This window comes from Phascolarctos cinereus, unplaced genomic scaffold (assembly GCF_003287225.1).
Source record: "Phascolarctos cinereus isolate Bilbo 61053 unplaced genomic scaffold, phaCin_HiC Scaffold_4;HRSCAF=312, whole genome shotgun sequence".
NCBI lineage: Eukaryota > Metazoa > Chordata > Mammalia > Diprotodontia > Phascolarctidae > Phascolarctos > Phascolarctos cinereus.
Genome location: NW_027555847.1, coordinates 249,608,075 through 249,622,821, shown reverse-complemented (window position 1 = coordinate 249,622,821; position 14,747 = coordinate 249,608,075). Strand labels below are relative to the sequence as shown.

At 37.1% G+C, this 14,747-nt stretch overlaps 1 protein-coding gene across 2 annotated transcripts in view; it reads right to left on the bottom strand.

Moving 5' to 3' along the window:
- The window catches only part of COPS3 (COP9 signalosome subunit 3), a 34,982-nt gene extending 21,251 nt beyond the window's left edge, over positions 1–13,731 (bottom strand). Inside the window, exons 1-2 of one of the 2 annotated variants that reach the window (XM_020967350.2) lie at positions 13,513–13,731; positions 7,171–7,300 (exon numbers count right to left, since the gene is read on the bottom strand). In XM_020967350.2, coding sequence (XP_020823009.1) covers positions 7,171–7,300; positions 13,513–13,573 — 191 coding nt within the window. In that variant the 5' untranslated portion in view covers positions 13,574–13,731. Of the gene's footprint in view, positions 1–6,790; positions 6,894–7,170; positions 7,301–13,512 lie in introns of those variants that run through there. The other variant, XM_020967351.2, reaches the window with a different exon arrangement.
- Positions 13,732–14,747: the final 1,016 nt, after the last annotated feature.

The following is a 14,747-nucleotide window of genomic DNA, read 5'->3' as shown; positions in this document are numbered from 1 at the left end:
AAAAATGAAATGCTCACTAGCACAGGGGGATAGAGATAAGCATAGGGAAGGCACTTAAATGCTTGTTGACTGATTGTTTCTGTCTCTAATTTTAGAATAGAACTGTTGGTTCCAGGGCATGGATAGTTCGTTCACTCTTTCATAATTCCAAATTATATTCAGAACAGCTGGGCTAATTCAGAGTATTAATATTTTAATTAGTCTTCACATTTTTGACAGTCTGGTATATTTCAATCTTTGTTAGTTTGCAAACACAACAGTTGTTTTTGATTTGTTGAACTGGGGATGCAAACATTTTCCCACTTAGTTTCTTTTTTTATTCTTTTTTCAATGATTTTGTTACAGCAGAAACTTTAATTTTATGTGATCACAACTTTTTTCTTGCTTAAGATCTCCCCATAGCTATGGTTGTGAAAGGTACCTCCTCCACTCTGTTCTAATTTTTTTATGATGTAGCTTAATTCACAAGTTGTATATACATTTTTACATTTTATATTATGTCTAAGATATTATGTCAACTGAATTTCTACAAAACTATTTTCAAGTTTTTCCCATCATTTCTTGCAAAAAGGGAATGCATACCCCCAGAATTTATGCACTTGAGTTTATCAAACACTGGACTACTGTTTTCAGCTGCTTCTGTTTCCTGCTTATCTAGTCCGTTCCATTGATCTACTTTTTCTGTTCTTGAACTAGTACCAAATAGTTTTGATGACTACTGTTTAAAATGTTTTTCAAGATAAAGTTTTACATGTCCCTTCCATTTGTACTTTATTTTACGCTTTTTTGTGCTTTTCATTATTTTTTTTTTAGATTCTAGACCTATTATTCCTCCAAATGAACTGTTATTTTGTTACATTCTATAAAGTATCCCCTTTGCAACTTGATGGCTATAACATCAAATTCATAAAATAATTTAAATAGCAACTTTTTTGTTATATTGGAACCACCCAATCATGACCATGAAATATCTACCCATTTGTATTTTCCTATATTTTTGTAAGTGTTTTTTGTAGTTGCATTTATATTGGTCTTCTGTCTTGGTCAGTTAGCTTCCAGATATTTTATGTATTTTAGCAGATCTTTTGAGGGAAATTTCTCATATTATCATGGTTTCTTCCTGGTTTTTGTTAGTCCTTTAGAGAAATACTAATGATGTTTTTGGTATACCTATCTGAATTTGAATTCACAAATTTTACTGAAGCTATTAATCATTTCAAGTAGTTTCTTCACTGATTCTCTAGGTTTTTCCCTCTAGTCATTCATTCATGGCTTGCAGGATTGCTTTTTCTTAGAATTCTGAATTAAGATCTTTTTCCTGTTTAGGTATTTGGCATTTTTGTAGATATTCATCTGCTTCCTTTGGATTTTTAGGGTTTGAGGGCCTGTAATCAAATATGGTATTTTTGTTGTTGTTTGACTAGCCCAATTATTTCTCTGGTACAGAGAACTTATTTTACCAATGCAAAGAGGCATTTGCTCTGCAAGTCAGAGGAGGGACTTGAATCCAGGTATTTTTTCACTCTGAGGCCAGCTTCTATCTGCTATTCCATACTGCCTAACTTCTGTGTATATTAGTTGTGTACAGTAGTTTCTGATACTTCTCTTTATTCACTTTTTATTAGTTGTGATTTTTACATAGTTTGTCCATTTTTCTTTGATTTTCCTCTTTGTTTTTCTTGATCAGTTTAGCCAATGGCTTATCAAAAACCTAGCTCTTGTATATATTAGTTTTATTGCCTTTTTATTCTCAGGTTTCCTCTATTTTTCCTCTGACTTTCAAGATTTCTTCTTCTGAACTTGTTTTAGGATCATAAATTGAAAGTTGGAAGGGACATTAGAAGTTATTTTACAGATGAAGAAACTGAAGCCCATAGAAATGATAATGATAATGACAGCTAGCATTCACATAGCTCTTTAAGGTTTGCAAGGGACTTTATATCTTTCCTCTGCTTTGATTTGATTTTATGCCATAACAGCCCTGTAAGGTATATACTATTATCATCCTCATTTTATAGAGAGGGAAAATGAGGCTGAGAAAGGTTAAGTGACTTCCTCAGGGTCACCTAGATATAAGTATGGGAGGCAGGATTCAAATTCAGGTCTTCCTGACTCCAAGTCCAAGACTTCACCCACTGTACCATCTAGCTTCCCTATGTCAATGAAATCTCAGTTTCTGGTCCCATGCCTAAGAGACGACTTGTAGCACAAGGCAGGATTGCTAATTTACTTTCTAGGCTCCCTAACTGCACATTTGACTCATTGATTCTCCCTTTTTTATTTTATTCAGCTAAGTTTTCAGAGATAAAATTCCTGACTACTTTTTAAAAAACCTAATCCTATAAGTTTTAGGATTAATAATATTTGATATAATTATTTGTTTCTAGGGGGCAGTTAGGTGGTGCAGTAGGGACAGAGCTGGGCCTAGAGTCAGGAAGCCTCATCTTCCAGAGTTCAAATACAACCTCAGTCACTTAATAACTATATGATCCTGGGCAAGGCATTTAACTGTTTCCTCAGTTTCCTCATCTGTAAAATGATTTGGAGAAGAAAATGGCAAACCAGTCCAGTATCTTTGCCAAGAAAACCCTAGATGGGATCATACAAAGTCGGACACAACTTAAACACTGAACAACAACATGATTTGTTCTTTGATCTACTCATTATTCAGGATGTCATTACATAGTCTTTCTATTTAGAGTTATATCTTTTATTTATATTTCCTTTATTACATTATGATCTATAAAGGTTGTATTTATTATTTCTACCCTTCTTATTTAAGATTCTTTTATGCCCTAAAATGCACAATCATTTTTTGTAAAGGTCCCACGGGAAGCTAAGAAATGTGTATTCCTCAATGTTCCCATTAAGCAAATACCATGGACCAAACAAATTTAACTTTTCTAACAATTTATATGACTCCATGTTTTCTATCCTGTTTGTATTTCTTTCATATTTACATTTGTATTTCATATTTATCCAGCACTAAGAGAATACAAGAGTCTCCTACCGTTACTGTGTTACTATCAATGTTACTTTGCAATTCTAGGTTTAAAAAAAATTGACACTATGCCATGTGGCACACACACACACACAGACACACACACACACACGTATATGTATATATATTTAATTGTATTCCATTTTGTATGGTGTCTTTAAGTCTCTCAACATCAACTTTGTTCTTGTATCTGAAATTATGGTTGAACTCTTGTTTTTTTAGTTACTTGACAAACTGTAAGATTTTGTTCCAATCATTCCTTCATTTTTACTCTACATGTATCTATATATGTTACGAGTTTTTTTCTTTATACATTATGGCAAAGTGGATAAAGAGTTAGATTCAGAGACAGGCTTCACCCTGATTTCATGTCCTCCCTCTGAACAGAGAGTCTACATGACCAGACAAGTCACTTACCCTTCCAGTTCTCTAGGCAAAGGGTCAGCAAACTACTGCCAGAAGGCCTCTCACTGCCAGCTTTTATACTCAGGAGCTACAATTTTTTTTATGTTTTAAAATACAATAAAACCTTATTTTTAAAAGGGTAGCTGGCTGGCATAGTGGACAGAGTGCCGGACCTGGAGTCAGGAAGATGTGAGTTCAAATCTGGTCTCAGATGTTTACTAGCTCTGTGATCCTGGGCAAGTCATTAAACGTCTGCCCATCTCAGTTTCCTCACATATAAAATGGAAATGATAACAACTACCTCCCAGGATTGCTGTAACCATAAAATGGGATATCTGTTACATGCTTTGCAAAACTGGAAGCACTATATAAATGCTAATAGTTGTTATTAAAAAAAAAACAACCCTGTTTCTACGACTAAATTGGAGAGAAAAATCTGTACCGGTAGCTCCCAATATCAATGAAATCACAGGTCCAGGACCTAGGCCTATAGCTTGTATGCAGCAAATTGTTGGGGTTCTTAAATCCATTTTTCCCCCTTTTCTTTCCCTTTATTAGGGAATTTAATCCCTTCACATTTCAGATCACAATTGTTAAGGGTTGTTTAACTTTTCCCCATTGAATATTTTTATATATTCTTTTCTTTCACCGAAGTCAGCACTTATAGTCTCTTTCCTTATAATAATTTGGTTTTGATATCCTTCCCTCAAATTAATTTTTTCTTCTGTTTCTAGATTTTTATGTACTATAAAAAAATCTATTGCTATAGAATGTTTATATTTTGTTCTACACTTCTGTCATTAGATTTGGTGATTTATTTCCTTCAAAGATCTACTTTCTTATTCATTGATACTTTTATTTAATTCTTCAATTATTCTCCAGAACTATTCCAGTTTCTTGGTGTTATTGAGTGGAGATTGCTGAATTTGTTATAATATCCTCATCTTCTTCATCTTCCAAATCTTAGAATTTGGACCTAATCTCATTAGTTGCAAAATAAATGTTCACTGAGATGATAGTTTCATTGAATGTTTTATTTCTCCCCCTCAGTAAGTTTTTATCTGGTTTTGTCATCCTGCTGGCTTTTCTACGGTGTCCTTGCTGTAGGTATATTTCTTCCTACCACTCTTTTCCCTTCTGTCATGGCAGTATGAAGAAGGTAAAGAAAAGGAATCTGATCAACTCTAGCGATCTATGATTGAAATGGTCTGTCCCTGGTCCTCAGTTCTGCCTCTCCTCACCAATACTGGAACCCAATTGCTGGTTCTTAAATTTTCTTTCTCATTGTCTCTCTTTCTCTTTATGATTCACTTTGGAGCTGACTTTATTTGACAGAGATTATTTACAACTCAAATCTACCACCTTTTCACCATCTCTCAACCTATTCCCTACTTCCTAGTTGAATTTAATGCATTTCTTTTCTTACACAAAATTTTTATCGATCTTTTGTTTTTACATAACCTACATATTTCCCAGGATACCCATAACCCACACCCTCCCAGACAGAGCTATCACTTATAATAAAGAATTTAAAAAGAAGAAAAACAATGTTCCACAAAACCAACCAATATATTTTAAAAGTGTGGCTTTATATACAGTATTTCATACTTATGGACCCTAACTTCTGCAAAAATAATAGAGGGAGGCGTCTTCTTAGGATGCAAGTTTGGTCATTATAATTTTATAACAATCAAATTCCATTATTTTTAGTTTAATGTATTTCTAACTGTTGAAAGTTATTTTTCTATGGTAAAGAGCTATGCTAACAAGGACATATTCTTTCCTTTGTAACAATTTAAGCATCCTCCTTTGTTATAAGAACACTTTACCTGCTCAAAGTAAAAATGCTTTGTAAGAAGCAAATCATTTCTCATTTGTTACACTCCAGCCAAATAGCTTAGGAGAGAAGGTATGTACACATACCTACTCATATATACGCATATACACATGTGTATATGTACACATATATGTATATAAAAATAGTATATGTTATCTGAATTGTCAACACACACCCGTTCACCACCAACTGACAGTATGTGTGTCACACATAAACTTCAGTTTACCTGTCTGTATCCTGTACTGCCTTTTTTGAGCAGTAGTTATTACGGACCTTGAAAATTCTCGATGCACTACATTATGTGTATGTCTGTGCGTGCAATCCTTTTTCTCCCTCTGAAACTCAGTTAAAAGTGAAGTTAATGAGATGCCCAGTCCCTCTAACACTTGCTTCGATGTTTGTATATTCTTTTCACCTACCCCATTTATGTGAAATAGTAAGGTCTCCTCCTTCCTCCTAGTTTCTGTACTAAAGTATTCCTTTTTTCCTCCTTTTCCCCCCTCTAAAACCCAACAAAACAGGACAGAACTATACTCATAGCCTGTATTTTTGATTTAACTCTCTCTGATCCTTAATGAAACAATGTCACTTCTCTCCCAATTTGAACGTATACTTCATCAGCATTTAGCCCCTTCTAACTGAACAAACACATTTACCTTTCTAGGTTTGTCTCTGTGCCGGTGTTTGAATTTCAAAGTTTCTATTCAGTTCTAGTCTTTTCATTAGGAAAGCTTAAAAGTCCTTTATTCTATCATAACTCTATTTTCCATGACAAATGCTGGAAGGGATGTGGGAAAATCGGGATACAAATGAACTGTTGGTGAAGCAGTGAACTAGTCTAACATTCAGGAGAACAATTTGGAACTAAGCCCACAAGAGCTAAAAAACTCTGCATACTCTCTGACCCAGCAATACCACTACTAGATCTAGATCCCAAAGAGATCAAATAAGAGGGGGAAAGAGCTATTCGTACAAAAATATTTATAGCAGCTCTTTTAGTGGTGGCAAAAAATTACAAATCAAGGGGAGGCCCATCAACTGGGGAAGGGCTGAACAAGCTGTGGAATATCACTGTGACAGAACACTATTGTGCTATGAGAAATGACAGCCTCTGATACTTACTAGCTGTGTAATCCTGAGCAAGTCACTTAACATCTGTTTGCTTCATTTTCCTCAACTGTAACATGGGGATAATAATAGCACCTATCTTGCAAAGTTGTTAAAAAAAAAAGCACTTAGTACAGTGCCTGACAAATAGTAGGTACTATATAGATGCTTATTCCTTCCTTCTACTTCACCACTTCACCAGTCACATTACCTTCCATTTTTTGGGGGGGGTGAGGCAATCGAGTTAAGTGACTTGCCTATGGTCACACAGCTATCACAATATCATGTGTCTGAGGCCACATTTGAACTCAGGTCCTCCTGACTCCAGGGCCAGTGCTCTATCCACTGAGTCACCTAGCTGCCCCTCACCTTCCATTTTCAAAAATAATTTTAATACTAAAAAATCCCACTTTATCAACCCAAATGAAAAAGTTTAAAACCTGATGCAACTGAATACAGCAATAAGCACAACTGGTAAAACCAGGTGCTAGGAGACCTGGGTTCAAGGACTTGTAGAATCTTGAAGAAATCATTCACCTCTCTCTGGCCCAGCTTCTTCCTTTGTAAAATTACAAAACAGAACTACATGATTTCAAAACTCTCACCCAGCACTAGCATTCTAGAATTTCAATAAATTCTAACATTACCATGTTACTATAATACTGTAGTAACATTACTATGACAGTTTCAGTTTTACAGAAAAACTGAATTTTCTTCAGATAATCTACTTCCTTTCTCATATAAAAACAATCCACAAAGCTGATTCATAAAGTTTTAAAGTTATCTTAGGGGTTTAGGATAAGTTTAAAACAGCACTTACAGAACTGCAAGGACCCCCAAGGAATGCTCTTGTACATCCAAAGCACCAAGCACTGTATCAAGATGGGATAAATTTTTTGCTAGAAGTTCTCCACTTTTGTTTATCAATTCACAAAGTTGAGTCATTTGCCCTAGAAAACATCAAATAATGGTATCGTTCACTCATGGCACAGTACTGACATGAAGGGGCAAAGACAACACTAAAAATATGAGAAAATAAAGAATAAACTGTAAGAATATATAATACTAAGTTGTAATAATTGAGGCTAATATCATAAACAAATGTCCTTCATACAAGGGAAGAATTTATAAATAAATATGAGATAGAGAGCATTACAAGACATAAAATGGATAAGTTTAATTACATTAACTTTAAAAAGTTTTGCACAAGCAAAACCAATGCAACTAAGATTAGAAGGAAAGCAGAAAGATAGGAAACAATTTTTACATCAAGTATCCCTGATAATGGCCTCATTTCTCAAATATATAAAGAACTGAGTCAAATTTATAAGAATATAAGTCATTCCCCAATTGATAAATGGTCAAAAGGTATGAATGGGCAGTTTTCAGATGAAGAAATCAAAGCTATCTATAGTTATATGAAAATATGCTCCAAGTCACTATTAATTAGACAAATGTAAATTAAAACAACTCTGAGGTACCACTTCACACCTATCAGATTGGCTAATATGACAGAAAAGGAAAATAATAAATGCTGGAGGGGATGTGGGAAAATTGGGACACTAGAGGTAGAGGTTGTTGTCCTTCATTCTCAAAGAAGACGAAAAGGCCATCACTATGTTGGAGTCAAGGTACAGTATGTCCGATTGTGGCTGATCAGACCAATATGAGCTCACAAGGCTCTACCACAGATCGGGCACAAATAGTCCATATGAACATTTGGAGAGGAGATGTCTCTAAATTTGCTCAGCAAACTATGCCCAAAGAGCAATCAAACTGTGCATACCCCCTGATGCAATACCACTAAGTATCCCAAAGAGATTTTTTAAAAAGGGAAAAGAACCTACTTTACCAAAAATATTTACAGCAGCTCTTTTTATAGTGGCAAAGAACTGGAAATTGAGGGGATGCCCATCAATAGGGAAATGGTTGAACAAGTTATGGTATATGAATTAATGGAATATTATTGAGCTATAAGCAATGATGAGGAGGGTGATTTCAGAAAAACCTGGAAAGACTTACATTAACTGATGCAAAGTGAAATAAGCAGAACCAGGAGAACATTGTACACAGTAACAGCAACATTGTGTGATGATCAACTATGAATGACTTAGCTATTCTTATCAACACGATGATCCATGACAATTCCAAAGGACTCATGATGAAAAATGCTATCCACATCCAGAGAAAGAACTAATGGAGTCTGAATGCAGATCAAAGCATTCTATTTTCACATTCTTTATTTTTTTCCACGATTTTTTTCTTTTGGTCCCTTTCTTCTTTCACAACATGACTAATATGGAAATATGTTTTACATGATTGTACATACATATAATCTATATCAAATCATTTACCATCTGAGGGAGGGAAGAGGTGAGAGAAAGGAAGGAGAAAATTTGGAACTCAAAATTCTTTTTAAAAAGAAAGTTAAAATTTGTCTTTACATGTAATTAGAAAAAAATACTATCTATCTAAATAAACAAACAAATGAACAAAGAAACAGATAGATTGATAGCCATCATTTTCAAATACTTGAGGAAATCACTAACAGTCAGGTTGTTCATTTAATTCTGTCAGCTTTCACAATTATCATGGCTAACACTACATATCATTTTCTCAAACAGTGCCAGCTGTCTATAAAACATATGCCATGGTCATAAATGTATATTAATACTTTCAAACAAATACTGAGTTCATGCAGTACATGTTTCAAAACAGATAAAGTTTGGAATTAGTCTTTGGAAGACTGCTTTTAAGTTTTCTTTCCAGATATTCTAATTTACAGTTTAAACTTCAAAACATCAACACTGACTAAAGATTCTAAGATTTGTGAACTATTACACATGTATATGTGTCTTTTCTGTCTCCCTGCTGGATTAAAAGCTCCTTGAAAATAGGGATTGTTGGGGATACAAAGAAACTACTTAGCAGTTCATTTGTCCACTTACCTTTTTGTAGATATTTTCTTTATTAAAGTGATACCTGTATGACATAATGATTAAGTGGCAATTAAAACAAATTTAAGATTTTATCTAGAAAAAAACTTTTTAATGCACCACTGCTAACAAAAAAAAAGACTGTAGCTACATCATAACCATAAACCAATTCTCAGCTAGCCATAATACAGGATATGTTGGCATTTAACTGATCAATATCTAATTTGATCTCTTACAAAATATAAGGAAAATGTTCCATGATAAGCAAGCTCCATATTCTTAATATACACTTTCACAATAGAACCACAAGTTCAACTGAAAAACACATTCCCTTTCTTAATCAACTGGATAGTTTCTTCTAGTTTGTAAAACCTTAACTTTTTTTCTATGCTCTCCTTTTAGGTAAAAAAAGTTTCAAATCAATAAATACCAAAGAAGAAAATAAGAATAAGAAATAAGAAATATGATGTTTAGGAACAATTAGCTTTTTGCCAATTAGGAAGCCAAAGCAGAACTGAGGTGTACAATAAGATATACTCTATAACTGGTGATAGAGAATCAGTCAATACTGGACTAAGTAGAAAAACTAATTTTGAAAACACATCCATTGGTAAAGTATCAATAGAAGGCAAAAGACACAAACTTTCTATTAATCATCGAAAATGAGAAATTCCATTTCCCTCATTTAATTGCTAGTGACTAAGGAACATGATGGATAGATTCAAATTTAATCAAAATAACTAAATACAACAAATGAGTCTGATATAACACGCTTCTTCCTATATGCTAAAGGCCCTCTATTAGAAAGCTAGGATTTGGGAGGTTAAAGAAATAGTAACATTTAAGTGTTTTATGGTAAATGAGTTTCTGATGATTAAATCAAGATATAAAATATGACTAAGTATTTCAAGTTTGAACTTTTGCTTCTCTACTTTTTGTCATAATATTATGATTAGCAGCAATAATCAAATTCAAACAAAAGTCATGGTAAAGAACTGGGAAGAAATAAAGACCCTGGCATGTTAAGGAAATTTACCTTATTGCTACCCCCTTCAATACTACAGACACAGAATCACAAAAAAAGGATCAAGTAGCAATGTATTCTACAGCAGTGTTAAAAATGGAAAGCCTTAGAAGTTAGAGAAGTAAAAACATGAGATCTCATCAAAGGTGCTTCTCTTCTTTGAGCAAAGTACTTATTCAAGAATTGATGCCACATAGCATCAGTTAAGAGAGGATGACAATCAACCAACCAATCAAAAAGCAAAATAAAGGTTCCTCTCTACCATGCACTGCTGTAGGTTTTGAGGATACAAATAAAAGAAGGAAATAATCCCTATCTTTAAGCTTTTAATCTAGCAGGGAGACAAAAAAGACACATATGTGTGTAATAGTTCGAAAATCTTAGTGACAATTCAGTTAGACCATCACCATTTATTTTGGAATGAACTGTCACTTGCTAAGTTGAACAAGTCAATTAGCCTCTCTAAGCCTCAGTTTATTCATCTGCAAAATGAAGGCTGGAAGAGATGATAAATATGATTCCTTCCAACTCCAAATCCTTTGATCCTTTGAAGTATAGATAAATTAAGCTACTTGTCCAACATTAGAATACATATCTGCAGCTGAACTGACATAACAATTAATATGCATGAAGCTTTACAGTTATAAAGTACCTAACCTTCATTATCTCATTTGACTCCAAACAATGTTAAGACGTAGCTACTGCAATTATCATCCCTATTTTACATCTGAGAAAACTGAAGTTCAAAGAGATGAAATTACTTAAGGCCATATAGGTAAGAAGCGTGAAAATGGAACTTAAATCTAAGTCTCCTCATTCCAAGTCTAGTGTTTTTACTATTGAATCATGATCCCTCTACCCTTGCTCCCCTGTCTAGTGCTGGGTTCCGAATGACGTACCTAAGATATGAAAATAAGTGAGGATATGAAGCAATGAAGCACAAATTGCCTCTCACAGAATCACAATCTTAACACTAAAGGAGATTTTGAGATATCTTGTCCACTTCCTACACAAAGCATGGATCTAATTTACAGTGTCTCAGACATGTGGTCACTTCCAAGGATACAGCACTCACTACACTCAAAGGCAGTCTAGTCCAGATTTGGGCCAGTTCTAATTAATAGTAAATTATTCTTTAGATTTCACTGGAATATGCCTCCCTGCGTCTTCTTTTGCCCAGAGGTCTTTGTTCTAGCCTTCAAGACAAGCAGAAAAAGCCTAATCATTCCACATGACAATTCTTCACTACCTCAAAGAAGCTGTCACATCCCCCTATATCTTCTCGTCTTTAGCCTAAACATCACTAATTCCTTCAATCTGTCTTCTTATAAGTCCCCTTACCTTCCTGATCACCCTCTTCCAGGCACATTCTAACTAGTCAATATGTGTTTTAAATTATGGCATATGAAACTTGGCACAATAACGTCATGATGATCTGAATAGGACATAGTGTAGTGGTATATTATAGTAGTGTGTGATGGACATTATCTTCCTTTTAGTGATGCCTAAGATCATATCAGCTCTAACACTGAGCTCACAGTTCATTTTAAGTCCTAGACGTTCATTCTTTCTCATTCAGTACTTGCCCAGTTGATTTTTTTAACCCAGGTCCAAGTCCCTACATTTATTTCTATTTCATTTCATCCTATTCATTTTGGCCACTAAACCAGGCTATCGAGAGCTTTTTAGTCTCAGCTCTGTCATCCTATGTATTAGCCAGTATCAACAACAAATCTGATCCAAGTTACTTCATTCAAGTAATTGATTAGAAAGCTGAACAAAATTTGGACCAAAGGCAAGAGTGTCACTATCGACCTCTTTCCAACACATAAATCAATACTTTAGGCCCATTTAAACTGTTATGTCATTTAGTTCACTTAATCTATGAGGATATGGTCAGAGACCTTGTCAAATTATTTCCTTCATCTACTAGTCTAAACCCTGTTAAGAGAGGAAATGAGATTAGTCCGGTATGATTTGTTCTTACAAACAGTTCACACTTAGCTCTCCAAAGTTTGCAAAGAGCTTTACACAACAATATCTCATTTAAGCCTCACAACCAACCTTTTAGGAAGGGCCACAGATGCTATTATCATTATTTTAGTGATTATCACTATTATTTTAATCATTATTTTAAGGATGAAAAAATTAAGAGTCAGGGATTTGAATTCAGGTCTTCTGGATTCCAAACCTAGTACTTTAACCAAAGTACATCTCCTTAATGAACCCAGGCTGACTCTTAATAATCACCTCTTCCCTAAGTGCTTTAAAAAAAAAAGCTCTCCCTTTAATAATTTTTTTCTAGAATTCTACCAGGAATTCTCTTCATTCCACCCTTAAAAACTGAACTCCATGAAGAAGGGCTTTTCGATCTGCTGCTTACTAGGAGGGGACCATGGCACAGAGTTGTAGATTCTAAAAAAGGGGGCAGCAGACACAGCATTCCATCTCCTGCAGCCATGCTTTTGCACAGGCTGTGTCCAGTGCCTAGACCTCACTCTACCCACCTCCACCTCTTGTAAACCTGGGCTCCGCTCAAGCCTCTGCAAAGACAGAGAAGCCGTTGGTGCACATACCCTTTAGTAATCGCAGGGAAAGCAGACAGTCCAGGTATGGCCACGGGGAGCAGGAGACCATAATTCAAATTATATTGTGAGCCTTCTTCCCCGAGAAGCTCCCAAAGGAGTATCGGGTAAGACTGACAGACGTTCGGCCAATCATGGGAAGGGACGGGGGACCCCCCTCGCCAATCGCTGTGCGGAACAAAGCGATGGCGGAAGTCACCGCCCAGCAAACTGTCAAGCAAAGCGACTCTCTCTCCGAGGGGCATCCAGCCTGGGTGCCAAGAGGGGATCGGGAATGGAAGAAGAGGAGGAGATCGTTCTCTCGTCTCCTCCCTCCACAAACGGCTGGTGGAGGCGGGGCCGGGGGAGGGCTTAAGGGGGAGGGGAAGTCTCCCGGGGCAGACCAGCCGGCGGAGACACCAGCTGGGCCCCTGCCGGAGGAGGCGGCTGCGCCGCGGCTCGGCGCGGGAGCCAGACGGGAGGTGGGAGGGCCAGGCCTACGGGAATGAATGAGGCTCAAGCGACGGCGCCTCCCCTACCCGGGTCCCCCCTGCCTGCCGAGGACAGTAAGCGACGGCCCAGGTGAAGGAGTGTGGGCCGGGCCGGACCGGGCCGGGCCCGGCGGCCTGGAGACTGACCTTGAGCGGAGAGCTGCCGGACGCTGTTCACGAACTGCTCCAGGGCGGACGCCATGTTCATCCCGGGGAGGAAGGGAATGGGGAGACGGGGGGAAAGGGCAGAGGGAGGCCCAGGCGGCGGCAGCTCCTCGGGCGGGAAAAGGTTGGAGCTCTGTGGACTAGCAGCGATTGACCGTGGTGGGGGGAGCCCCTCAGGAACTCCCGCTTGCCGTCACTTCCGCCGAGGAGGTATCGCGAGATTACCGCCGCGCGGAGCCTGGTTACTGTTGCCATAGAAACAGTAGTTCGCCTTCTCAGAAAGCTGATGGCTATTCTATGGTCTGAGGAAGAGGAGCTGAGAAAAGTTCCAAATCCGGGCACCGGCAGTAACATCATCGTGGGATGCTCCTAGGTGTAGAGCAGGAAAGGACCTTGGGGGGTCATCTAGTCCAACCCTCACCCACCTTATTTTTACAGAAGGGGAAACTGAGGGTCAGAGCCACGAAAATCGAACCCAGGAGCTGCTCTCTTCCCGCAGCAAAGTTGCAGTGACTCGTGTTACTCTGAGATACCTTGTCCCAATATATATATATATATACATATATATATACATACATATATACACACACACACACACACACACACACACACACACACACATACATACATGTATTGTCCCTATTAGGCAGCTGAGTGTGGAAGTGGTTAAATCGCTGGGCCTGGAGTCGAATGTGACCTCAGACACTTCCTTAGCTGTATGATCATGGGCAAGTCACTTACCCTCTCAAAGGCTCAGATGGGGATAATAATAGCCCTTACATTCCCATGGTCGTTGTGAGGGTAAAGTGAGATATTTGTGAAGCACTTGGCAAACTTTTAAAATGCTATATAAATACTATTATTACTATTATTGTTCACCAGGACACCACCAAACTTCTATTCACCCAGGCTCAAGACCTAGGTGTCATCCTTGCCTCCATACTCTCATGCCCCATATCTAATCTGTTGCCAAGTCTTTTCAATTCTACTTTCATAACCTTTTGGAGTGGCAGCTTCCTCATCTGTAAAACAGAGATTATAACAGCACCTACCTCCCAGGGGCGTCGTGAGGATCAAATGGGATAATTGTAAAATGCATAGCACAGTGCCTGACACATAGTAAGTGCTATATACATGTCGTCGTCATCATCATCATCATTATTACATTTAACATTACAAATTCCCATTTCTCCTGTTACACTACCACAACCCTGGCA